The sequence below is a fragment of the Otolemur garnettii genome, unplaced genomic scaffold (genome assembly GCF_000181295.1).
Source record: "Otolemur garnettii isolate 467f Iridium unplaced genomic scaffold, OtoGar3 scaffold00001, whole genome shotgun sequence".
Lineage (NCBI taxonomy): Eukaryota > Metazoa > Chordata > Mammalia > Primates > Galagidae > Otolemur > Otolemur garnettii.
The window spans coordinates 39814638-39842169 of record NW_003852396.1 but is presented as its reverse complement, the minus strand read 5'-3'; the positions used below and the strand labels follow the sequence as shown (position 1 = coordinate 39842169).

At 47.7% G+C, this 27532-nt stretch overlaps 1 protein-coding gene across 3 annotated transcripts in view; it reads left to right on the top strand.

Annotated features, from left to right (window-relative positions):
• The window catches only part of MRVI1 (murine retrovirus integration site 1 homolog), a 71701-nt gene that overhangs the window by 6643 nt on the left and 37526 nt on the right, over positions 1 to 27532 (top strand). Inside the window, exons 2-9 of one of the 3 annotated variants that reach the window (XM_012801302.2) lie at positions 8145 to 8147; positions 10365 to 10465; positions 12320 to 12390; positions 14291 to 14464; positions 15463 to 15550; positions 16450 to 16492; positions 17636 to 18247; positions 20270 to 20348. In XM_012801302.2, the coding sequence (XP_012656756.1) occupies positions 8145 to 8147; positions 10365 to 10465; positions 12320 to 12390; positions 14291 to 14464; positions 15463 to 15550; positions 16450 to 16492; positions 17636 to 18247; positions 20270 to 20348 (1171 nt within the window). Of the gene's footprint in view, positions 1 to 8144; positions 8148 to 10364; positions 10466 to 12319; positions 12391 to 14290; positions 14465 to 15462; positions 15551 to 15673; positions 15689 to 16180; positions 16234 to 16447; positions 16493 to 17635; positions 18248 to 20269; positions 20349 to 27532 lie in introns of all 3 variants that reach the window. The other 2 variants (XM_003781100.2, XM_003781101.2) reach the window with 2 other exon arrangements.

Below are 27532 nucleotides of genomic sequence, written 5' to 3'. Positions count from 1 at the left end.
AATGACGATGGACAGACAGGTGTCTGAAAGACTGGGCGGATAGTCGGCTGCCAGGAGGATGAAATGACTGGAGTAAAGGGAGGAAGAAGTCGGGGAAGAACAGCATTAGGAAGGGAAGATAGAAGATGAGGATGGATCAAAGGCTGGCTGGCTGGGCGACACGCCCCAGAACAGGGCTCATAGGTATCATGTGTCCTTCTACACTCTTGAAGTCTGTTACACAAGAATAAAACCAATAATAATAATAATAAAAAAAAGTAAAAGCAGGATAATCTGGTGATTATTTATTCCTGACTTCTAGGAATAAACTGGACAATGGCAGGAAAGAGCACCCACCGGAGGCAGGGCAGGCCCTGGGCACAGGGGAGGATGTGCAGGGGCACACCAGGAAGCCGCGGGAGCCAGGGAACTGGCCCACAGTGCATGGCAGACCTCAGTAGGGGCCCTTCTGCTCCCTCCTGTGCCCTCAGGACTGACTGCTGGAATAATCATGTTCAGTCCCTATTTGCCCTCCAGGCTGTAAGAGAGGGATCACAGCCTCACAGTGCCCATGCCTCACCACCACCCTTCCTCTCACTAGTATTATTACTTTTTCTCACATAATCCTTAAAACAAGCCTAGAAAATGGGGATTATGGCATGGCACCTGTGGCTCAAGTGGTTAAGGCGCCAGCCACATACACCTAAGGTGGCGGGTTCAAATCCAGCCCGGGCCTGCCAAACAACAATGACGGCTGCAACCAAAAAAATAGCCAGGCATTGTGGTGGGTGCCTGTGGTCCCAGCTACTTGGGAGGTGGAGGCAGGAGACTCGCTTGAGCCCAGGAGTTGGAGGTTACTGTGAGCTGTGATGCCACGGGACTCTACCCAGGGTGACAGCTTGAGGCTCTGTCTCAAAAAAAAAAAAAAAGAAAGAAAGAAAATGGGATTATTAGCTCCATATAATGTTTGAGAACATAAAAGAAGTTAAGCAACTTGCCCGAGGTCACCTGGGGGAATTCAGGTTCAGGCCTACCTGACTTCTCTGCTACCCAACAGTAACTTCCAGCAGGGTCTCCTCTGCCAGGCTGTCTGCCGGGGCCCATCTGCGGGAGCTAAACTCGCCATGGCAGCCTGAGCTGGGGCAGGCCGGGGCTAGGGCTATTCCTTACAGTTTCCTAGCCCAAGCCTAGTCATGTGACATCGGGGAAAGGAAGCTAATATTCCCATCTGTGACACTGGCCTGTATTTACCCCTGTGCCCAGGCGGTTAGGAAAACTATTGCACAAGAGTTGATGAGTGAAATAAATATCGAAATGTTTCTATAAGGTTCACTTAAGGAGAACACAATGTGACCTGCTTATTATAGGATGAGCTTGCTGGGAGATGGCCCAGCCCATAGTGCTTGGCCGATTCCAGGGAAGAGAAGTGGATCCCTAGGGAGGCCGGGCCCATGGGTTGGTGGGAGAGGCAGTGAGCCAAGTGCACCCCTGTCCCTGCTGTCCGGCCCCCTGCTGTGTGTCCAGCTTTGTGTTGACCTGAGGGCTTCCTGGAGGAAGAGGTACCATCCATGAGGGAGGGTACAGATTGAAAGAAGAGAGGTGTGTTAGAGGCAGCAGGACACCAGGAATCAGGGGAGGGAGAGCAAAGACAGTGGAGACAGTGGTAAGAGAGTCTGGTACGGTGGGAAGGACACAGCCTGCGTGAAGTCACTTCCACTGTTTGCAAGCACAGAGCCCCAGACAAGTCAGTTTTTTCACTGATAAAATAGGGACCAAAGTAGGAAAAGAAGGGAAAGCAAAGACTATGTCAATCACCTCCTCCAGGCTCAGGGCCTTCACTTTCGTCCCCTCCTTTCCGCTTCACAATCCTATGCGTTTGGGAGGTATTATCACCCCCAATTTGTAGATTGGTGTCCTCAGGCTCATTCACTGAATTACTGGCAGGACTAAATGTGAAGACATGAAGAATGTCTGGGACAGTGCCTGCACACAGTAGGTCTAATTAAGTGCCACTTCCCTCCACTACATTTCGTTCTTTGCTTCCATATCTGTAACCTGCAAAGGACATCTGTTGGTTTGAGCAGCAGAAAGTAAGAGGGAGGGGAGCCAGATGAAGGTAGCCCTGCAGGTGGCTTCTCTGGGAGTCATTGGTCACTTGGGTCTGTGTGGCCAGATGCCCCAGGGGGAGATGCTCGTGGGGCCATGACCACAAGGGCTAGACCCTCCCAATCTAATTCCAAATGGTGGATCGGACCCAGAACTAAGAGCAACAATCTCCTCAAAACCAAATGTCAAAGTAATTAATTCAGTCCCAAAGGTGATAATAATAGAATATAACACTCAGTAATTAACACTTACTGAGCATTTATTAGGGGCCAGGTGCTCTGCCACTGGTTTGCCATCTAGGGCTGCCAGATAAAGCAAATAAAATACACAGTTATACACCATGTGTGGTGAGGCACGTCTGTAGTCTCAGGTAATCTGGAGGCTCAGGTGGGACGATCACTTGAGCCCAGTGGTTTAAGACCAGCCTGGGCAACATAGACCCCGACTTCCGAAAAGAGAGAGAGAGAGAGAAAATATAGTTATAGCCATATGATATTTGGGACATACTTATACTAAAAAATTATTTGTTATATATTTGAAATTCAAATACAACAAGCATATTCTGTATTTTATCTGGAAATTTTATTTCTATATCAGCCTATTTAATTTTTGTAACTACTCTGTGGAAGTTATTTTACAGAGGAGATAACCAAGGCAACAGAGAGATGAGGTAATCTACCCGAGGTCACACAGCTAGTAAATGGGAAACTGTATCATAAGCTAGCGTGGCTCTGAACCTGGGACCCACCAAGTTCCTAAGCTGGTCACTTGCCTGGCAGACTGTATGTTTGCTTGTGCCGCCCACACAAGCTTTCTGGAGCGTCTTCCTTCTGTTGGCAGCTCAGAGTGGGCGCGGAGATGGGTATTTACACTGCATTAAAATCTGGCAGAATTCACCCCAGAGGCTGCTGGAATCTTCTCACACTCCCTCTCCTGGATTGCTGTCTCCCCGGGCCCTGCTAGAGTGAAAGCAGCCTGCACAAGACTTAAACGTTCCCAAGAAAAAGAGTTTTGCAGAAAACTAGGAGCTGCTGAGAGCTTGCTCAATTATATTGTGAACTGATCAGGGAAAGAACTCTTTGATATTCTGATTTGTGTATTTTTCACACATTAGAGGGAGAGAGTAAAGAGTTATCGAGGATGTTCCATCAGGGAATTAGAGGATTTCTTCCAGTCGCTTTTTTTTTTTTTTGAGACAGAGCCTCAAGCTGTCCCTCTGGGTAGAGTGCTATGGCATAGCTCACAGCAACCTCCAATTCCTGGGCTCAAGCGAGTCTCCTGCCTCCGCCTCCCAAGTTGCTGGGACCACAGACGCCCGCCACAATGCCTGGCTGTTCTTTTTCCGGTTGCGGCCATCATTGTTGTTTGGTGGGCCCGGGCTGGATTCGAACCTGCCACCTTAGATGTTATGTGGCTGGCACCTTAGCCACTTGAGCCACAGGTGCTGAGCCCCCAATCACTTTATGCTTCCTGATTCTTGACAGCTTGGAATTGTGCATGTCTGTGGTCCCATACTTAGCACTTGCCACCCCTGGATTGTTTCTGCCTTTTTGTGTGGGCACCTCTGCTCTGGCCTTCCTCTGAGTTAGGGTGCCCATGGTGCCGTGCATGGCAGCCACCCCAGGAGAAGTCTGCGGCAAGTGGTCTTTAGCTAGCAGGCCGAGAATGCTCCCACCAGAAAGCAGCTCACTCCAGTGCCTTGTACCCATTCACCTGGAGGTGTCAGCACCGAGGTCACTATCAGTCGCAGAGGTGGAGGGCGTTTCCACTCCTGTTCACACCCCGCTGTGCTGACAGGAAGCAGAGCAGAGGCCTGCCTGGTTCACTTTTGTTGTCCCAGGTTCTAGCAGAGATCCTGGCCACAATAGGCATTCGATAAATGTTTGCAGGACGCATGGATAAAATAAGGCCTGGTGATGTGAGGGTGTTTGCAGACTTCACCTCTTCCTTAGACTCCAAAGAGAACCTAATCATGGCTAGCACAGTGCCCCTCCCTTCTTAGGGAAGATCCTTCCTCTGCAAGACTCTTCTGTACACTTTTGGGAGTCAATCATAAAAAGAGAGGTTAAGACAACCTGCGTGATAAATAACTGGATGGGGCCAAGGGATTCAAGGCTGAAGAAGGAGAGAGATGGAGAGACCTAGGTTGGGAGAGCAACCACGTGAAGCGTTGTCAGAGTGTGGGGCATGAGAAAAGTGTAGGAAAGAAAAGGGGGGATGGCCATGAAGGTTTGTTCCCGTTTTGTGTACTTTGAGAGGGGAAAGAATGAAGCTCTTTTTCTGTTGATTTCTGTGGAAAAGCTCTTTAAGGCAACCCTGCTGAGAGCCTGGACCACATGAATCACAGGTTTCTCATTGGGCTTCATGTCAAATGGTTTAACCTCGGAGCCAAACCCCGGATGGTCAGGACCATGCATTTCTCTTTGTCTGGTGGGGATATTTCTATTTATCAAATTGTTCTCCCATTTATTTGGTATCATGGTTTTATAGCTTAAGTTATATTGTTGGTTGCTTTCAGAAGTAGTGCATTGATAAAAACCAGACTAAAATCTGTGTTCTACTTACTTAGCAGACTGAACAAGTGAAACTCTTCTGTCACTGTCACCAAGTTATTTTTTTCCAAAGGCAACATGAAGAAGTTAGTTCATGCTTGGCCCATCCTGACCTTTTAAATAGACATAGCCCATCAGTAACAAAAGGGGGTACAGTATCGAAAGCACCCCCCAAAGGGATGGCAGAAACCATTTCATAGAATACTTGTGAAGATGCTGTTTTAGCCAAAATGCATTTTTCCGGTTCATCAAAGGACTCCTAAGAAAGAAATTCTCTAAATATGGTGAACATGACAAAGGCAGTTTTCAGAGCTCAAACATTCATAGTTGGAATAAAATCCACCCAGGGAAGGAACCCCATACATGCTACAAGCATAATCACAATTCCTAGTGGTGTTCTCCTGGTGGCACTCAGGCGGGAGGCCATCTAGATCAGGGGTCCTCAAACTTTTTAAACAGGGGGCCAGTTCTCTATCCCTCAGCCCGTTGGAGGGCTGGACTGTGGGCCCTGGGACAAATCAGCTGCTGAGCAGGACAGGCATCGACGGCAAAAACACCCGGCGGGCCGGATAATGTCCAAGGCGGGCTGCATGTGGCCTGTGGGCCGTAATTTGAGGACACCCGATAGATGATGTGGGTGGGGGAGATTTTAAGCACAAACCTCTCGTGCCCCAGAAAATCAACTGGGGTAGGAATCACATGACATTGGACAGTTACTCAGACGCCTTTAGGGCTGGGATAAATGAATTAATTGGGCTAATTTCAGCCTAAACCAGGGGTTACTCTGTAGAAATGTGAACCCAAGATTGCTTGATCTTTCAGTTTCAAGAAAAGCAGGATATCCAGACCCCTTTGTGAATTCTTCCTATTATGGAATGTTACTAATTTAGAAACATGTAAACACTATTCCAGCAAATGAGCCCACAGGTCTCTAATTTGCACCTCTGAGCTCAGAGAATATGCTTCAGAGGATGCTTGTTGCTTCACTGACATCCAAGAGACCACACTCACCAGAAATCCTTTTAATTATGTGAAGAGAAGCCTCTGGAAAAGCTTCAGCTCTTCCCACTCGTCAGAGAATCCACACAGTAGAAAACTCATTTCTTCCTCTTCCCTGGTTCTCCCGTGTAACTTGGCATCCCACTGTCAGCCCTGCCTGGTGCCACCTCCAACCAGCCACCTGCCATTTTGACACATTCAACCTCCTGAACTGTTCCCTGCGTGTCCTCAGGCCCCCACACCATGATCCAAGATTGTCCTGCTTCCCTCTGGCCCCTTGGAAGCCCCGGCCTCTCTGCTGCCTGATGACCTCTGTCAGAAAGCTCACTGGACAAAAGATGGGGAGAACTGGTTCACTCAGAATAGAGCCCCTGTTCATTTTAATAATAATCATAATTAATGGGTATTTGTAAACCACATGACACTTACCCAGGTCTGTATGTATTCATCATTTTATTTTATTCATAAAACCTCCAGAGACAGAGTAGGCCTTCAACCATTTTACCATCATAGGGATTGAGGATAATGCAGCAGGAGGACAAAACAAGTGGCCAGCTCGTCACCAGCCCACCAAGATGATACTACCCATGGAATGAGCTGCTGCTTTAGGGGGAACCCCCTGGACTTCTCTTCCAGGAGCAGTCTTTGACAGAGGATAGGTGTCTGTGTTCTTGGAGGGAGGGACTGGAACTCTGGGGTCATGAGGATAGGTTGGGCGGTCTTGGTTCTAGCCAAATGCGTCATGCTGACTTTTGTCACTCCACTTAGGCCAACTTTGGGTGTGTCCAGTTGGAGAGTGAGATAGCTCTGATTGGCAGGGAGCCCCTCGACCTCCCTTTAGGGGAGGATGGAAGTTGTAACAGGGCTTCTTTCATCATCTTAGTGTGGGATTCATGGATGGATCTGCTGCCAGTATTTCTATGTTTTCTCTTTCTCTTTGGGTAGTTATTCCCAAACCTAACCTTAACGACTCTCCATCTCTAAAATTGTAAAGACCAAACTTATTGGAGTAGCTTTAAGGTCCTTCAGAAGCTGCTCGGCCTGTTATTCTAGTTTTACATTCTTCTCCATCCCCTGACCTTGTCTATCTCACATAACCCATCGTCTATACACCTGCTCCAGGTACACCAGAAACCCTATGCTTTTGCTAATGCTATTCCCTTTGCCCCAGTCCTTTCCCTGACACCTTTCCCTCAATATCTTTGTCCTGTAAGCTCTTATTCACCCCTCAAGACCTAGCTCAAAGGTCTATTCCTCTAGAGAGTCTTCTCCAACTCCCCTGACTGCAGAGTTTTCTTTTCTTTCCCCTGAACTTGCACAGAACTTCCCTGTTAACCTTATACAACGTATAAGGCCATGAAGTTCATGTGAAAAATTTAAAATTGCACACTAAGTTTATGGCCAGCCTATATTTATTATAAGTATCAGTTACTTCTCCATACCCCTTGCTTGATTGTGACCCTTTGAAGGTCTTCTCTTCATATCTCAAACTGCTCCTGGCACACGGTGGATAACCAAAATGTGTTTGTTGAATGAGGGAGAAAGATATCTGACAGTAATACAATCACTTATTTAAAAAATATCAATCACGTTCTAGGTGCCTTATAACGTTATTATTTTATAACGTTATTTTTAGTCTTCACATCACTTGTGAGTTAGATTTTATAATCATGGAGCACAGAGAGGTCGAATAACTTGCCCAAGGACACACAGCTAGTAGCTGATGAGCAGAAGTTTGAACAGAGCCCAAGGAATGTCTTCTTAGGCATATGCCTTAGGGTGTCCACATAAAAGTGTCCTTTCTGCAAGAGAACAACACAACATTGCCCTGGCTGGACTCTTACTCAGAGACTTCTCCAGCTCATGTAGCCTTATGTTTGGGCCAAAGGAGGGAAAAGATGCAAATGAAAATGAGAAAAGCTGGTTTCACTAAAAATCGTGGGATTTAAGAACTTCAGACATCACTGTGTAGGAGCCATTGAATAGGTGTAATGTAAAGAGGAGAGAGGGCCTCTTCCCACCTAGGGAAGAACCAAATCCCGTGCACTGAGGGCTCAAGAACACAGCCCAGCCTGGCTCCGAGAGGCTCCAGCCCATCGGCAGCCCCCAGGCCAGGGCTTCTGCAGGGCCAGTAGAGGTAAGAACCCTTAATGTCCGGGGGCTCCAGAAGGACTTGACTCCCCAGGGAAAGTGAATGCACAAAGCAGTACCAACAGTGGGAGGTGGTGGTGACCTGCTCAGAGCATTAAGGGACGGGCCTTTGGCAAGGACGGTTGGCATTCAGCCAGTCCTGGCAGCAGCGGTGGCACAGGCCAGTGAAGGGGGCGGGGAGGAGCAGAAGGACAATGGCTGGCACTGTCTAAAGTTGATGAAGGAATCTCTGAGAAAACCCCTGGGAACAATTCTGAGATGAAAATACTGCAAGAGTAGGCAGGAAAAGAACCAGAGAGACACCAAGTATCACTGTTAACATGGTCCCTTTGTCACCCCCAGTTCCCTTAGGGAAAGCAGGTTGAGGTGCATTGTTATGGATTTTACTGTATAGTCCACATGGCTTTTATTTCTCTCATTCATTTATTCACACAACAAACATTTATTATACCCTAACATGGTTTTATAATCCACATAACCATCAGCCGTGTACCGTGTTTCCCCAAAAATAAGACCTACCCCCAAAATAAGCCCTAGCAGGATTTCTATGCATTTGTTAAATATAAGCCCTACCCCCATAATAAGACCTAGTGATGGGCGTGGCTATGCAGCGTATCAGCATAGCCACACCCTGCATTTTGGCACTGAGCGGTAAGGAAGACTGAAATACCTTTTATCTGCCACAGCTCCTTTCTCCCAGCCATTGGTACTTGCGTGGGTGCACGTGTGGTAACCGGTGGCAGGCATCCTATTGTGCACGTGCGAATGACTAGGGGAAAGGAGTTCACGCATCACTAGCGCCAGCCTAACCAACAAGGTCAGCTCCCCCTGTCAGGTTCCAGAAGAAGATGTCTTAACTGTATTTGAATAATGTAGATTATTGTATTATACTTAATAAAAATAAGACATCCCAGGCAGCACCTGTGGGTCAAAGAAGTAGGGCGCCGGCCCCATATGCCAGAGGTAGTGGGTTCAAACCCAAAAAAAGCCCTAGTGTGTCTTCTTGAGAAAAAATAAATATAAGACAGTGTCTTATTTTCAGGGAAACACGGTATAAAGACACAAATTACATTACAACTTCTCCAACCTGGGATGTAATAACTCTCATTTTGACTGTTATTTACCTGGTAGTTGTAAAATCATACCACAAAAATCTAAGGACCAGTCCATAACTGTTGTTTTAATTTCAGAAATATTTAGTTATTTAGATAACCATGTTTACATAGTAACAAAAAATTAAACTGCAAACCATCATTTAGTGAACAAATCTTTTCTGCAATGTCAAAATTGTGCAGGGTGGTGCCCGTAGCTCAGTGGGTAAGGGCGCCGGCCACATACACCAAGGCTGCGGGTTTGAACCCAGCCTGGGCCAGCTAAAAAAACAACAATGATAACTTCAACAACAAAAATAGCCGGGCATTGTGGCAGGTGCCTGTAGTCCCAGCTATTTGAGGAGTGAGGCAAGAGACTCGCTTAAGCCCAAGAGTTTGAGGTTGTTGTGAGCTGTGATGCCACGGCACTCTACCCAGGGCAACAGCTTGAGACTCTGTCTCAAAAAAAAAAAAACTGTGCAAAGGTAGGGCCGTCACTGGATAGTAGGGAAGTGTGGGTGCCAGCACCTTTGCTCCTGGCCTCCATTCTTCCCAGCCAGGCGGGGCACAGTCTGAGGACTCCACACCATTCTTTTCCTGCGCTATTAGTGAGAAATGACAAGGGATTGCTTGTTTTCACAGTCTTCATGCACACAAAGTGTTAAGCTTGGTGAGTGCCTTAGGTAAGAAAGGAGAAACTGCCTAGTTTTTTTTTCCCCTGAGTAATCCAAAGAAACTGTGTTTGTGCATTATTACAATAGCCAAGGTATGGAAACCATCTAAGTGTCCTGGGACAGATGAATGGATAAAGAAAATGTGAAAAAAATAGATATGAACTCAACAGAATATTATTCAGCATTTAAAAAAGGAGGAAATCCTGCCTTGTGTGACAACACGGTGAGCCTGGAGGACATTATGCTGAGTGAAATAAGCCAGGCACAGAAAGGCAAATGATCTCGCTTACATGGGGAACCTCCAACCCGTGCAATGCACAGAAACGGAAAGCGGAAGGGTACTTGCCAAGGGCTGGAGGATGGGGGAAGTGGGCACACACTGGGCAAAGGATATAAACTTTCCATTGTAAGATGAAAGTTCTGGTGATCTAATGTACACTTGGTGACCACGGTTTATAGTGTTGTTTTTTTGAGATTTGCTAGGTATTCTCACCACACACACAAAAGGTAACTATGAGAGTTGGTAGGTAGGCTCATTAGCTTAGTTGTGGTAACAGTAAGGCTAATATAATTTCACTATATATATATATGTATCTCAAAACACCCTATTGTACACCTTGAATATGCACAATTTTTGCTTGTCACCTATACTTCAGTAAAGTTGGGGGGAAAAAAAGAAAACAACCAAACTGAATTGTCCCCTTATTATGATGTCTGAGTGTCATGACTATAATAAATGCTCCAGCTCTGGGCCCTGGGAGCTCCCACCAGCCTACACCTAACTCCTTCGTGTTTTTGTCCTAAACTCGCAGGGCCCACCCACCGCAGGAGTATCTTGCAGTCCCCCCACAATCGTCCTGACGGGTGATGCCGGTTTACCAGAAGGAGAAACTGACCAAAACCTGGCCGACAGGTACACATCCCAGGTGCCTGATCCTTGCCTTGGGCTGTGATGGACAATATTGCCTAGAATGTGGGTCTCAGACATCTATGTTCTTAATAAATCTTTTCTTCCCTTTTGTATCATTTTGTGGATTAAAACACAACCGAGCAGTTTTTTTTTTAAATAGGAGAGGGAGTTTTGGATCTTTCTGTTATCTTCCACCCCCAATGACATGTCCTCTCCTGGATGTGGCCCTTTGCATTCTGCTCGCCTTCAAGAACAGCAGAAACACTGCAGGGGAGCTCCCCATAAGAACCGCCAAGATGTTTGCAGACAAACCTGAAAGGGGAGAGTCTACTAAAGAGTCCTGCCCCGGGTCAAAGTGGGTCCTGCGTGGACTGTGACCTCTTGGCAGAGACACTGGCTCACATGCACGGGAATGTCCGTGCCTGGGTTTTACTCAGCTCTGGCCCAGGCATTGGTCCAGCTGGAATCAGATTGTCTAGGTATAATTTTCCAAAAGGTAAAAAATAATTCTCATACAAATTTATAGTGAGCATATGTCAAAGATCTACTTAACTCATTCAGAAGGGAAGCAGCAGGATAACAATGATATCAAAGAGTTTCATGGGCGGTGCCTGTGGCTCAAGGAGTAGGGTGCTGGCCCCATATACCGGAGGTGGTGGGTTCAAACAGGGCCCTGGCCAAAAAAAAAAAAAAAAAGAAAAGAAAAGAGTTTCATATTCTACAAGATGATGAAACTGTTTTTATTCTTTCTCCCAAATGGAAAGCATCTGCATCTCTACCAAGACAACAGTTATTTACATTTTTTGAGGTTTCGGAGTCTAGGCCCTAATAAATAGCAATAATGAGTGAAAGTTACATCCCTGGAGAGCAGGGGTTGGCAGACTTTAGCACACATCAGAAACACCTGGGGAGCTTCTACAATCACAGCTTGCCGGGCTCACCCTTTCTGATCTGATAGGGCTGAAGTGGGGCCTGAAAATTTGTTGTTCTATCAAGTTCTCAAGGTGAGAGTCAGAGGAGGCCTGGAGGGGCTTGTAAGGTGATGTTCTAGGACAGTGGTTCGCAACCTTCCTAATGCTGCAATATATTTTCATTGTTAAAAAGGGGTCGAGACCCACAGGTTAGGAACCGTTGTTTTAGGATGACTTTGAAAGAATAAGCAGGTACCTTTTGACCTGTTATCAAGTAATAGATTAGTTTTCTTTCTTTCTTTCTTTCCTTTTTTTTTTTTTTTTTTTTATTTGAGTTAGTCTATGTTGCCTGGGCTATAGTGCCATGGTGTCAGCCTACCTCACAGCAACCTCAGATTCCTGGGTTCAAGTGATCTTCGTGCCTCAGCCTCCCGAGTAGCTGGGACTATGGGTTCATGCCACCACACCCAGCTAATTTATTTTATTTTTAGTGGAGATAGGGGGGTCTCACTTTTATTCAGGCTGGTCTCAAACTTCTGGCTCAAGTGATCCTCCCACCTTGGCTTCCCAGAATGTTGGCATTACAGGCATGAGCCACCATGCCCAGAGGCCATTGATTAACTTTATTTTTTTATTTTTTAATTTTTTTTGAGACGGAGCCTCAAAGTGTCCCCCAGGTAGAGTGCCGTGGCATTACAGCTCACAGCAACCTCCAACTCCTGGGCTCAAGCAAGTCTCCTGCCTCTGCCTCCCAAGTAGCTGGGACCACAGGCGCCCACCACAACGCCCGGCTATTTTTTGGTTGCAGCCGTCATTGTTGTTTTGGCGGGTCCGGGCTGGGGATTCAAACCCGCCACCTTCAGTGTACGTGGCTGGCGCCTTAGCCGGTTGAGCTATAGGCACCGAGCCAACTTTCTTAACAAGATGCCTGTGTTCTGTCTTTCAGAGCTCACAGATCCCACAAGAGGCCTTCTCACCGACACTTAAAGGTTTCTACAGTTTCGCTGACATCTGTGGGTAAGGGCTGGGCCAATTTGAAGGTGTGTTTGAGTATTAAGACTGAAGCTTGTCAATGTGGCCGGGCTCAGCCCCCTTCTCCCGAAACCTCTGCTCTTTAAGGCGGCCTATTTATATAAGTTCAACAAGGTAGAGTGGATAGTCCTTCCATGCTTAAGTCCAGAAGAAGTATATCTAATTTCAGTTTCTTTTGAAGTCAAAGAAAGACAGAACATCTGGGTCAGGCTGCTCCAGCCCCTGCTAAAAAGGCCCCCATCTGGTAGGACTGTGTACTTAGGTGGAAAGATGGCTGCCCTGGTCACCTGCTCATTCCCCAGGTGGCTTCTCATGGCCTTCCTTGGGCTGTAGGAACATAGAATACAGAGCTGCTCCCTGCCTTCATTTTGTTCATAGACTATGAGGAGACCAAAAAGTGGACAGATGTAACCAGGATACTGTATTATAAGGGCCTCCACAGAAGAACTGGGGAAACCAAGGCAAGAGCTGGGGACCAGGTCTCTCCAGGGAGGGGAAGTTTTGGGTAGGTGTTCCACAGGAGATGGGATTTGAGTTGTGCCCTAGAGATCTAGGCAGATAGAAAAGAGGAAGGAAAGGCACCCAGAATCCTCTGCCCTGTATTAATCCAGACCCTTCCAAAGGATAGAAACCCAGCTCAAACTACCTTACACCCCAAAATAAAAATAATAAAAGCCAAAACTTGGTATTTCAGGGAGTGCTTGCATTGGGTTAGTAGATGGTCCCTTTCCATCTTACAAGTCTTTCTTGTGTGTGAGCTTTCTTCTTGGGCAAGCTCTTCACACATGGTAGCAAATGTAACTCCATGCTCACGTCTCATCAGTGGAGAGAAACTTCCTCTTCCCCATAGACCTGCCTCCCATGACCATTTCTGAGCCCATTTCCAAGCCCATTTCCATGGCCAAGGGGATTGAATTCATTGATAGGCCACAGCTGATACACATTTCTGCTCTTGGCGCTTGGGGTGGGTGTGGGCATGGCGAGCTCCTTCCTAACTCGGGAACTAGAGAAGCTGCAGCCAGAAGAAGGAGCCATGGAGGATGGGAGGGAAACAGGACCATTCACTATAGAGGGGCTGGAGTGGAGGGCCCTCGGGAGGGGAATGTGGGGCTAGCAAAACTGAGCACAATTTGGAGTTTGGATGCCACACTGAGAGGCAGGAGGAATCCACGGCCAGATGTGGCTCTCAGGAAGGTCACTCCACCAGGCAGGGGAGGATGGGCTGGAAGGGCTCATCTGAGAGTGGGGACCTGCCAGGTGGCTGATTTAATTGCTCAGGTAAGAGCTAATGAGCAAGAACAGAGATAAGGAGCAGGTTCCAGAGATGAAAGGTAAACGAGAGGACTTGATCAGCTGGCTGGATGTAGGGGGTGACTCCCATGCTCCTGAGCAGCGGGTGAGAGGAGGTGTCTCTCACTCACCCCACCCAGAGGGGCTGCTGAAGAAGAAGTTTTAGAGAGGGATGGGAGTAAACCACAGGAGGAGAGGGTTTCTGTCCATGGCTCATGACCTTTGGACTCCTCCACTTACCCACAAACCTTGAGCCCACTAGCTTGTTAAAGAAACAGAGACCCAAAGAACACAATACAGGTACCAGAGGGCCGGGAGGTGGGCCCTGGAATGGCCTTACATTCGCAGCAGAGTTCAGGGAACCAAGATGGCATCAGGACCGTTATGACAGGGGACCTGTCCCAGCCACACAGGCTTCCAGCCAGAGGGGCCAGCCTGCTAAGGAAGCCACACTGTCCCCATCCAACCCTCTTCCTGGCCTTAGGCTGAGATGTGGCTAACTGGGTCAGCATCCCTGGACTGAGGTGCGGCATGGCAGGGCCTGAAGCTGAGGGTTCAGCAGCAGCGCTCACCCCAGCTCACCCTCCTTCTGTAGACCCTACGGGGCACATCATTGACCTGGTAAATGACCAGCTGCCGGACATCAGCATCTCAGAGGAGGACAAGAAGAAAAACCTGGCGCTGCTGGAGGAAGCCAGGTCGGTGAGTGAGAGATTCCTGACCCGCCGTGGAAGGAAGTCCAGGAGCAGCCCCGGAGACTCCCCGTCAGGTAGGGCAGGGCCAAGACATGCAGGTGGCTGCCCAGGTCCCTCCAAGGCAGAGTTGGAGGGGTGATGAGGGAGGAGCAGGCAGCAGCTGCAGTGGGAGCCTTGCCTCTGAGGCGTGCACCTCTGACTTGCCGGCCTCCGGGCCCCAAGAGAACTAAGCCTGGTGGGGAAGATCCTGCAAGGGCAGGGTGTATTCTCAGTTTCAGGAGCTCCAAAATGCCTACCCAACTCTAGATCAGAAAACTCTCCTACTTTTCATTTTTGACCCAGGGCATGACAGTTGTGGCTTCCTATTTTGCCAAGAAATGTCAGCCTGTACGATACCATGAACTTAATATGACTCTTCCCTACCCCAGGTTTCACCTCTCTTTTCCTCTCCCTGCACAGACCACTCCTGATTTTCCAAGAGACCCTGCTCCATTGACTGGAGCCTCTCAGAGGTCTGGAGAGGCTGTTCTGGACTCATTGTCCCTGAGTTCTAGCCTCAGGCCTCAGGAAAGATTCTAGGCCCTCTGGGGAAGAGGGAAATTTCTGGGTCAGAAGGAAGCTTTTCCTAGGCTCCCAAATTGTCCTGCTATTCTGTGTTAGAGTCGTTCTTCTGAACAAAAGTTTGAGCCAGGATTTCTGGACAAGTGTAACTGTACTCAAAAGGACAAGGGCAACATTTGAAATCAGGAAGTCCAGAAAGTAGAGCTGTATCTGCCAAGTAGAGCCAGGTTCTCAGTTTTTGGAAGGTGTTTTGAGGTCAGGCCAGATAGACTGAGGGGTATGGCCCTATCCCTTACCCCCGTCCCCCAAATGACATAAGGGCTTCTCTGTTGGGCTAGCCACTGGGAAAGGCTGGGCTGGGCTGTAGTGGGGAGCCTTGCATGGCAGCCCAGAATCAGCCCCTGACCCCAGCAAGGCAGACCCAGGAGTCAGAAATAGCTAAAGGATTATCTTTGTCAGGCTGAAGTCCTCAGTTTCATGAACACCGGCCAATTTGTATCTGTCTCCACAGCTGTTTCCCCCAACCTCAGCCCTGGACCTTCTCCTACATCCTCTCGGAGCAATTCTCTTACTATCCCCACCCTAGAAGGTGAGGCCCAGCCACCTGGCATTTCCCACCCTGCCTCTCCCTAGGTGTGTCTGCCCAGCCTGAGCTGACCAAGATGACTCCCAGACCTTATCCCCAGCCCAAAGGATTGCCCCTCCCCACAGGTGCCAGACAGGGCCACCCAGTGGAGGCAGGTGGGTGAGGAAGGGGCTAGGAAGGCTTTTCTCTGCCCTGGGAGGACTCAGGTCATCACAGAGCTTATTTGGAAAGGACTCTTTGCTTTTTGATTTCTTCCCTTGCCTTAGGCTATAGCCCAGGACCATAACCCTTGGGTCAGCAAGGGGAGGAGCAGAGTGCCAGGGAGAGCAGTCACCCTTGTCAGTGCCTTGGGGAATGCTCAGGCCAGGGCTAAGCAGCTCAGGTTCAGATCCCAGTGCTAATGTGGCCTGGCTGTGTGACCTTGCTTTCCCATGCCTCAGTTCCCCCGTATGATTTCTGTGAGGATACAGTGAGGGCCTACCACAGAACCTGGCATGTGGCAGGTAGTCAACAAATGATGCCACTGCTGGCTCCAGGCCTACGATTGCCAAGGGAGGACACTCTGGGGAGGTGGATGCAGCTAGTGGCACAGCCAAGGGTCTGGGGTGCTAAACATCACTTACCAGTGTCTGGGCCTTTCCAGGTTTGGATGTGTGCAGTGGCCCACAGTCCCCTCTACCCGGAGCTCCACCCCAGGTAACAGGGGGACCACTTCCCACACTGTTTCTGTGCCAGTAGGTCTCTCCCCTCATCCCTAACACCTGGGAGGCCCTTCATGACACACTGGAGAGGAGGGTGCTGGAGGGCAGGGGCATTTACATCACTGCTGGGAGCCTCCCTGAGAGGTGCTCTAACAAGAAATATGGTCTGTCCCCATTGCTGACTGACTTGTGTTTACTTTCTCTGACAGAGGGGAGATGAAGCCAAAGACTCTTCACCTCACCTTGGCGAGCCAGTGAGTTTGAGCTTTGCCCAATTTGGATTATTTGGGTGTGGGAGACCCAGTCTCCCAGAAGTCCAGGCTGGCTCCTAGGCAGCCATTGTGTGTATGCATGTGCACGAATGGATGGGCAGTCTGGGCAGAGCGGCAGGTTGCTGTGCCCCGTTGTGACTGGAGGTCTGAGGCGGACGGCAGGGAGGCAGGATGCAGTGAGGGTGACCTCCAAGGGGGTAATGCTCACAACCCTGTCCCTGGTCTCTGCTGACCAGAGACAACAGACCTCCAGGCCGAGCAGACCCTGGCATCTCCCGTGGAAACTCCAGGAAAGCTCTAGCCCTTGTCTGGGATTCTGCCGTGGGCAGCCAGGAAAACCTCATCTTTGTTGATGAGCAGTAGAAGTGCCTGCCCCACACCTGCTCAGTCAGAGCCAGGTGCCCAAGTGTTGAAGGGTAGCATGAGAGTCCTCTGGGAGAGTTTCAGGGCACACACAAGACAGCCACATCCGTCCTCAGATCCACATGCGTCTCACAGAGCAGGTTTCCCAGGGGGGATGAAAGAAGCTTGCAGCACATCAGGACATCTGGCAGTAAGATAGGACTTTATAAGAATTGCCTCATCCAGTGATTCTCAACATCTTTTGGGTCATGGAACTTTCTGAAAAATTGGATTGTGTGGATTCTCTTCCATGAAAGATACCCCTTCACACAGACAGACACACACGTTTGCATATCATTTCAGAGGGTTCACAAACCTGGGTCCCTAAGAGTTAAGGGCCTCGCCAGGCAGAGCCAAGACTAGAATCTGGGGCAATGGAGTTGGGGCCAAAGCTGCCTTCTGTTCTGCTCTCCTCCTCAGCTCCTAGCCCTTGGGAAGTTCTTGGCTAAATCTGAGTCACAGGTCTCATTGTCCTCTGTTTGACAAACCTCCTCCCTCCAGCCCTGGCCTGGACTTGGACCCTTGTTTGAGGGTCCCCTTTGCTGGGTCAGACCTGGCTAAGGAGCCGTCCCTTTCCATGAATTCCACTCTTACCCCGATAGACACATATGCAAATGAGTCCCTCACAGGGGTCTGGGGGCAGAGGCGCCACAGTAGAAGTGGCCTCACCTGTCTCCTCCCCAACTTGCCTCCAGGGTCCCAGCTCTACCTTGTCTTTTTCAGAATGTCCCCAAAGGGCTAGCTGACCGGAAGCAGAATGACCAGAGGAAAGTGTCTCAGGGAAGGCTGGCTCCTCGTTCTCTTATGGTTGAGAAGTCCAAAGAGATTGCAATAGAACAAAAGGAAAACTTCGATCCTCTGCAGCACTCCGAGAGCACATCCAAGGGCCCAACTTCGAGCACAAGCAGCAGTGGGAAAATGGCCCTGAATAGCCCCCAGCCTGGCCCTGTGGAGGGCGAGCCGGCGAAGCAGCTCGTGAAGACTGCAAAGGAGGGCGGCCCTCTGCCGAGAAGCCCAACCCAGGGCTCTGGAGGGGCAGCTCCTCCCGCCCCCCAGGGGAGAGGCCCCACTGGAGAACCAGTGGGGTCCAGGATCGGCCCCAAAGCCGAACCACCTGTGTCCCGTCCCCCCCTACTGCGGGGGGTCTCTGGGGACAGTGGCCCTGAAGAACCCGGCTCCCGGCTGCAGAAAGTGTTTGCCAAGTTGCCACTGGCAGAGGAAGAGAAACGTTTTGCAGGCAAAGCCACTGGCAAGCTGGCCAAGGCGCCTGGACTCAAAGACTTTCAGATACAAGTGCAGCCTGTGCGGATGCAGAAACTGACCAAGCTCCGCGAGGTGAGTTCTCTGGGGCCAGCCGGGCAGGGTGCGCGCTCCAGGGCCTCCGGGGCTGAAGACCTCTGGGCTGAGGCTGGCCCCAGAGCAGGGCAGCCCTGGCCTGGACTTGGACCTTGTGAGGGTAAACTCCCCCACCCTGAGAACTCAGGCCCACTTTTACGTTTGTAAAAGTCAGTTTTAATTGCTTTTCACCCCAGTTACCAGGCAGAAATCAGCCTGACACATAGATGACACACAAAGCCCGTTTAAGGGCCAGGTGGCTCTGTGGGGGGTACACATGGGCCCTTCAGTCGTGGGGTGTTTTCCTCCTCTAGCTAGAGTTGGTGGCTTATAAATGTGGAGTACCTGCTTCTGCCTGGGACCTGCTAGACAAGGGTGAAACAGCCCTTTCTTTTGGGATGCCCCCAAGCTTTCCCCTGATGCCTGTTGATGAGGGAATTCAACTCCATGGGTACTCCACACGAGTACAATGACGGCCATGAGGGCTGCTTTCCCATGGACGATTTCTTCCAGTGCCTGTGGTGAGCTCACCTTCTGTTGGCCATCAGACCAGGCACAATGGGACTCTCGCCCTAACTAGGTTATGACTGGGAGTATCCAGAGATGTGGGAGAGAAGCATTAACAGACAAGTCCTGACTAGGCCTCTCTTCACCAGAAGGCCCACTGGGAATACAGGCTGAGGGATTCCTCAGGGTGGGGCCCAGTGCCCCCACAGCTGGAGCTGGACAAGGCTCTTCCTGGATTCTCTGCAGAGAGGCATGTGGGGCAAGGAAGAAAATGAGGTCCCCGATCACACTCAAGCACAGGAGAGAGGGTTTCTGTGTTAGCAGGGACATATCTCAGTGCTAGACACTGTCTAGTCAGAAGCCTTGACAGTGCTCCATGTTGGAGGCTCAGGGAGCTGGGATCTTGTTGCTGTTAACATTCTACACAGAAAACCCTACCTTGCCAGAAAGATCTAACTAGTAGATCAGCTCAGGGGCCACACCTGCTGGGTCACAGTCTCACATCTCTGAGGGAAGGTGGAGTCAAAGGGATCAGACAGCCAGGCATTTGTCTTTGCACAGGCCACAAGCTGCCCCCTGACTCCATGGCCCCTGTAGGTAAGCTGCAGAGAACCTAGATGCTCCTTCCCACTAACCATCACCCTGGCAGCTGAGCACCCCACCAGTGCTCCAATCCTGGGTGCTGAGAGCTAAGCGGACAGGTCAAAGGCCCTTGGCCATGACTTCCACTTGGATCATTAGCACCCTCTGCTGGCCCCTTCCTTTCCCTCTGTATCTGGGGCAAACCTCTCAAGCAGCCTCTGCCACACTAGAAACTGAAAATCCAATGATGGCTCAAGTCACAAGGGGCCAGGAGCTCTGCCAAGTGTTTCTACTTGGGGGCCCTGGAATGGTATAGTTGTCTTACAGGAGGTGCAGGCCTACCTGGGCTATATACCTGTGGTCAGAATCTCATCTCTCCTGCAGCTCTGCCAGGGCAGCTATCCTCAGGCCTCATTTGTCTGCAGAGTACAAAAACTCAAGAGGTACATTGAAAGGGCATCGAGGAACCAGGGGGGTAGGGAGTCACACTCATGGATGTGGGTACTCACTGCCCAGGGCAGCAAGGTGGGAAGCTGTAGATATCTGTGAACAAAGGCTGCTTCCAAGAGTAGCCCTGTACAGACCTGGGGACCCTCTTGTCCCCAGAGCCTTCAGTTCTGCTCTTTTGACCTCCTGCCCTCCACAAACATCAGCCATAGTGTAGCTGAGCGTTCATTTACCCAAAGCCCATGGACTTATTTAAAACACAGACCGTGCCAAGGGTAGTTCTTTCCCCGAGGACTGTGAAGTTTCAGGGACCTGTGTGGGCTGGGGGAAGAGCTGGTGCTGCTCAGATCTCACCCTGCCACGCCTGTCCACCCACCTCTGAGGCTGCCCAGTATTTCCCACTTAAGGCTAAGTGGTCACAAATCTGCCACGAGAGTCCAGCTGGTGTCATCACCTGAGATGTTGTCTTTTTCTTTTCCCACAAAGGAGCATATCCTGATGAGAAATCAGAACTTAGTGGGGCTCAAGCTGCCAGACCTAAGTGAAGCGGCTGAGCAGGAAAAAGGTAGGTGGGGTCGGGTAGATGCTCCCTCAGGCTGGGGCTGGATTTGCCTGGCTGAATCAAGGAAAGTAGCTGTGTAAACACGAGACTTCCTGTCAGTGGCCTTTGTCCATCCCAGTGGTGAGTGTGGGCTGGACACAGAGTAGGCCCTCAGTAAATATTTGCATTTGCACGAATGAATCAGATTGTGTTTTCTGCCCACTCAGTGTACCTCTAGACCCCTCTCCTTCCAACGAGGCCCCAGGTGGACCCTGCCAACCTTCCCTAGGCCTTCCTGATGTCTAGAGGGTCAGAAGGGTGCCCCAGGCCTGAACTTCTGACACTTCCTTTTCTCCTTCCACTCAGAAAGCTGCCCCCAAAGATCAATTCCTCTTTTTAAAGCATTAGAGCGATTTCTCGCTTTCTAAACTGCTGTCACCACAAAGTTCACACTTCGGCCCTGCCCTGCTGGGTGGCCGCAAGTCCCTTCCTCTGAGCCTGTAGCTGTCCACCACCCTCCCTCCACCCTGCCAGACTGGTCTTCTGAACACAAGGCCTTGGTCTCCCACCCTGCCTCACCCTCCACACTCGCCCCTGCTGATGTGTTCTCTACAGTCCTCACCCTCCTGGATCTGGCTGACTGGTCCAGCCCTGCCCCCAGTGTCCCCAGCACCCTTCCTTGGCCCCATTCCTCAGCGTGCATGTATTGAGCCCCACTGTGTCACTGACCAGCCAGGTGACATGGGCAAGCTGCTTAACCCTTCTAGGCCTGATCCCCATGTACATATAATGGAACTAAGAACAGTAGGTTGTCATGGAGATTAAACAAGTGACTGTCTATAACGTGCCTAAAACAGTCCGGAGTAAGTGTTGTCTAGGGTTTGCTATTATCCCTCGACTAGAAGCCCCCAAGGACAGGAATCTGTGTGTGTGTTTCTAATTGGTTACAATAGTGTCTGTACTACTGGGCCCTAAGCAAGTGTTTATTGAATAAACCAGTGAATGAAAGATGTAGCAGGGGAGTGGAGACAGGTGCCCAATCTGTAACTGTAACTGTGGTTCCCTAAGGGGGGCAAAGGAAGGAGGGTGAGCTCAGAGGGATGAGTGTTTCCAGTAGGCTCTTCCCCTTTCCAGAACCACCTTCCTCCGGCCACACACCCTGAGGCCTCTGTCCATGCGGTCTCCTTCCTGCTGTGCTATAGGCCCTTCCCTCGAAGTCGCATCATACCTGTCCCTTACAGCAGTGGATGAGTCCCACCAACTCTGCAGTCCTCTTTTTTCTCCTTTGTATTTCACTGTGTATCCTACTACTTTGTGCGTGTGGATGGTTATTGTGGTAAATATATATAACATTTAAGTGTACAGTTCAGTGGCATTAAGTACATGCTCATTGCTGGACAACTGTCACCACTATCCATTTTCATAATGTTCTCATCATTCCAAACTGAAATACTGTACCCATTAGACAGTAACTCAGTCCCTCCCTCCCTCCTGGTAATCACCATTCTACTTTCTGTCTCTCTGTATTTGACCATTCTAGGTCCTTCATAGAAATGGAATGGAACCCTACAGGACGTGTCCCTTTATGCCTGGTTGGTTTGTTTTTAGCAGGCAGAAACTTGCTCTGTTGCCCAGGGTGGAGAATGGTGGTGTAATCATAGCTCACTGCAACCTAGAACTCTTGGGCTTAAGTGATCTTCCTGCCTAAGCTTCCCAGCAGCTGGGACTACAGGTGCATGCCACCACACCTAGCTAATTTTTTTACTTTTGAGAGAGGCAGTGTCTCACTATATTGAGCAAGCTGGTCTTGAACTCCTGGCCCCAAACAATCTTCCTACCTCAGCCTCCCAGTGTTAGGATTACAGGCATGAAGCACCGTGCCCAGCCTTGTGTCTGGTTTATTTCATTTAGCAAAATATCCTCAAGGTTTATCCATGTTATCCTACTCCTTTTAATCCCAGTCATAATAAATAAATTTGCTATAGCATTTTTCAAAGTATAAATCATTTTCCACCTCTGATTTCATTTAACCCTCCCAATAAACTAAGAGAGGCAGGGATTCTTGCCCTCATCATACAGTGGAGGGCCCTGTCCCCAGACCCAAAGATTTCCTAACTCCAAACCTCATGGCTTTGCCATCACACAAGCAGTTTGGAGAATTTTTGTTCTAACTGTATGACATTTCAGACAAGTTAATCCTTACCAGGCCAGTACATAGAGGACAGGCAACTAGGGCTGCTCTGGTTGAAGGGGACAGGAGAGCTTGCATCTGCACCTTCTGGAACTCCCTCCCTTTCCATTGAGGTCCCAAGGTACCACAGTAGACCCTGGGCTTCATACAGCACAATTTGAAAACCTTTGCCCCACGTCAAGCCTCCTGGGGCCAGTCTCAGTATAAAAGCTCTCTGTTGATGGATTGTTGTTTGGATGTGTCCAGAGTGTCACCAACCCTGTTGGAAGCCGCTGCTCTGAAATACAGTAATACCCACCTATTTATTAAACACAAGAAGGTTCCCAGAATTAAAAACATTTTTAAATGTCTTAAAAATATTAATCACCTTTAGAAGAATCTCCTAAAAATGTATTATATACTTTTTGACTTTTTTTAATTGACTGAAGTACATTTAAAAATTAGGAAAAAAAATTGTCTCAAAATTTTACTCACAACCCCATAAATTCTAAAAAAGTAACAGTTTTTATTTTTTCCAATATTTACCCATACTTATAACTTTTTTGCAGTTGATTTGATGAATAGATACAACTTCCTGTGGTTTTTTGCATATTATATAACTAATTCTATGTATTTGGACTCATTCATCGTTTAACGGCTGAATAATTCCTCTGTATTGCTGTATCTGTTGTTGGGTATTTCAGATGTTTATAGTTCTTAGCCTGCGATTAATAACCCTACTGTCAACAATTATGTACTAGTAGGTGTAGGTTTTTTTATTTCTTCCTTTAAGTGACTCCCTGGGGATAAATTCCCAGACTTGAGATTCACTTGAGGTCAAAGTGTAGAAATTATTTACAAAGAACTACGCTGCTGACAAAGACTGAGTGTCCTTCTTTCTCTTAAGCATTACCAGTACGGGACTTGGCTTTTGCTCTTTATTGGTCAGAATATAGTAAGAATAATCAAGAATAACAATTATAATGTTATTGTTGGTTATTAGTGTGCAATGCCATTTCATTTCAATTAATTTGTTGAAGCTCAAACTTATTCTTTTTTTTATTTTTTGAGACAGGGTCTTACTATGTCACCCTTGCTAGAGTGTCGTGGCGTCACAGCTCACAGCAACCTCAAACTCTTGGGCTTAAGCGATTCTCTTGCCTCAGCCTCCCATGTAGCTGGGACTACAGTCGCCTACCACAACACCCGGCTATTGTTGTTCTTGTTATTGTTGTTTAGCAGGCCCAGGCAGGGTTCAAACCTATATTTACCTTGTTTCTTTTTTTTTCTTTCTTTCTTCTTTTTGGTCATGTACCCATTTGGGTCTTGGGCTTTTTCTGTTGGTTTGTTTCTTGTTGGTAATATACATAAACTTTATATACATCATAAATATTAACCTTTCATTGGCTGTATTTTCTCAATGTTTTCATTCAATCATTTTTTGATTTCTTATTAAGTTTTGTATTTCAGAAGAATTATAAACATTTTATATAATCTTGTTTGCCTAACTTTTCCTTTGAGAAGTCTTTTATTATTTCAATTATTTAATTATTTCAATTATTTTATTATTTCAAAGCAAATCTTAGTGGACGTTTAGGTACCTTCTCACAGTTTTTAACTATTTTGCAGTTTTGTATAAGGTATGCTAAATACAGATACTTGGATCCCTTTTTTATTAATATTATTTCTACTTTTTTCCCTATTACAAGCGATATCATAATACTCTTACATGTACCTTTACAGACCTGCATGGTTTACACTTAAGAGCCAAAAGGCTGAGAAGTGACAGATCTGCGTGGGAAAATACTCAGATCTATCTGCACCTGTTTCAGCATCTTTAGAAGCTTCATTCTGCTCTTTGCACTCGAATCCTCAGGAACATCTAGAAGGCCCTGGGTGGTTTTTCCTAGAAGTGAAATCGATTGATCAAGAGGCATTTACATTTAAATGTATCTAAGGGCTGTCCAGAAAGTATCCTGCCATGTACTATGAAAGAGAGAGAAACGTACATGACTGAGTACTCTCCAGGCAGCCCTGCATATACCTACTGCCAAATTAGCTTACAAAAAATTACACCCATTTAGATACCCACTACCTGTAGCAAAACCTCATTATCCAATATTAGTAGGGCATAAGTTGGATCTTAGAAGTAAAATTATCAGGTAAATGAATTTGACTTCTGAGCACCAAATTTAAAAAAATAAAATAAAGCACATTTCAATAAATTCACACTCCTCCTCATGTCCTCTCAGTTCTAGGGTCTGGATGGTTAAGAGCTTAAGCTTCATCACTTACCGGCTGCATAGCCCCAGTCAACTTTCTGCTTCTCTCTCTCTTTTTTTTTTTTTTTTTATTGTATCTTTCTGCTTCTCTTGATGCCTCAGTTCATCTTTAAAATGGGCATAATAGGAGTACCTACTTCACGGAGCTGGTGTAATAATTTTCTTTAATATTGGTCTTTATTCTAGCAAGAACATGATATTTTAATTTCAGTCTTTGAGGTGGTGGAGTTCTATCTTGCAGGCCAAAAGGAACATTCTTATACTCTGCACTTCACGGTATCTTGGAGATGTGGTGGGCGCCATGTGTGATTAGTATGTGCAGAGTTATGTCTTTCCTTTCTTATATTCTGCAAGCACCATTAAAGAGCCCCATCCCCTCTTGGACCCAGGACAGAAGGCTTTGGGAGTGTTTTAGGAGAGCTGGCTCAGAGAGTATTTATTCATAGACTCTAAATACAACTGTGTATGAACTCATAGAGAAAACTTGGGTCTCGTAAGATGCTTGTTGGCTCTCTCTTTGAGAGATGGGGAAATATCCTTATCAGAACATTGTGGAGACTTTAAGAACTTTGGCTCTCCTTCATTTTCTGAAGACCAGGAAGCTCCTTTCCCCTTGTGTCTGGTGTTTCTGACAACCCAATCAGTTCCCTTCTCAGGAACTACATTGTATGATGTTTGGTCTTTGGTTGTTTGCAGGTTATTTTAAGCTAAAGATGTAAGACTAAATGTGGGCCAGTTCCTGGGGTGTGTGCTGCAGACACATTAGGTGAAAAAGGCTCAGGCGTTGCCATCAAGGATAGGGCCTTGTCTTTGCCACAGTTGTCAGTCCCCTTGGCCATCTCAATGGCCTCCTACCTGGTCCCTCTGCCCATACTCCTGACCTTCACCCAACTCACATCACAGCCAACACAGCACCCAGAGGAATCTCTAAAACACAAATTCAGCATCTTCAGAGGCCTCATTCTGCTCTTAGGATGAGCACTTGAATTCTCAGGAGAAACTGCAAGGCCCTGGGTGGTTAACTCCTACTCTTCCTTCATTTGACAGCTTGTTCTTTCTCCTCCTCAGGCTTGGCATGTGCTGTTCCCTCTATATGGAATGTTCCTCCTCTCCTCCTCTGCCTAATGAACCCCCATTCAATCTTTAGGTATCTGCTCAAATGTCACTTTTCTTGAGAAGGCCTTTCTGGTTCCTTTAGATCTCTTGTCCTTTATCAAATCTATCATAGTGTGAAATAAATGTTTGGCTGTTTTTCTGATTAATCTGTCTCCGTAGGTAACCCCCAGAGAGCAGTGGTTTATTAATTTTGCTCAGCATCATATCCCTAACTCCAAGCACATTGGCCAGGACGTAATAAGCACTCAATAAATATTAAATAAGTGTGTGAATGAATGAGCTCACCTTTGCTATCTAGGGGAAAAGACACAAGTGTAGACAGAGTATAGAACATAAAATACCTAAGAATGAAGAGAACCAGCAGCTCAGTAGGGGTGAGCCAGGGAGAGTTTCCAGGAGGAACAGCTTTGAGCCAAGGAAGAAAAAGTCACTCCAAGCAGGGGACCAGCAGGAGTAAAGGCATGCAGGCATCTTGTCGTACTTGGATATTTCAGGAACAGAAGGAATGTCATGTGAACCCCATGTGAGCTATCTGTCCCAGAGTTGAACAGCAAGGCTGGAAATATGGGCTGGGGCCAGGGAGGCTGAAAGCTTTGAGGGCCAATTAATGAGTCTGAATTTCCTTTAGGACACTTTGAAAAGCCAACGAAGCCTGTAAGTAAGGAAGCAGGTTCAATCTATGCCTTAGAATAATTCTTCTGGAAAGATTTTAAAGGCGGGTATGAACAGCAGTGGCTGGAGATAACCCCAAGTTAAAGGATATGAAAATAGCCTGGTGAGAGGCAGTAAGATGGTAGGGCTTTGGGGATGACAGTTTGAGAGCTCTTTGGAGATGGAACTGAGGGGCAGTGTCTTCTTGGAATGGCGGAAGCAACATAGGTACCCTGAGTAAGTTTAGGCTTGGATAATTTGAATAACTGGCAGGCTCCAGGCTATAGAAGTGGTCCCTAGTTGTCATTTACCTGGCCCTGAGATGCGTTAGGACAAGGAAATGTTGGCTTGGTATGTGAGAACTTGATAAAGGAGATGGTTAAAGATGTGGGTTCTGAATTGTTTGGTTTGTATTTCAAAGACCCACTTGAAGAGAGAGTTCTTTTCTACCTCTAGGAATTAGCTAGTTAGTTCTAGGAGGTCAAGTCTCTCCAGGATTAAGGCCTCAAATGCCAGATCATCAAGAATACAGAAACTGAGAATACTTAGTCACTGCAATGATACCGACAGACTTTCTGCAGGATAAGAGGGGAATGGCAGCATTTCTTTCCACCTAAATATTTCTATCTTTCTATTTGTACCTCTACCCATGTTGAATTCTTCTTTGTATATCTTCCAGGTTATAACATTTACATCTCTATTTTGTGACCATGATTTCTGCAGTTGCTTAGCCTTAGACTTAAATGTTAAAGGATTTTATGCTCATGCCTAGTCCCTCACTGTTTCCAAGCTTATTATTTTGATTTATGTCTTGTTTATCTGGACTTCATCTTCCAATACTTTCCTTGGAAGGGTTCAGAGGGGCTATGTCCCCCGAGTTCTGGTATGTTTAAAAATTTCATCTTATTCTTGAAGGACAACTTACATAGTTAGAAAGTTCTTGGCTGACTCTTTTCTTCAGGGCTGTCTACATGTTGCTCTACTAGATT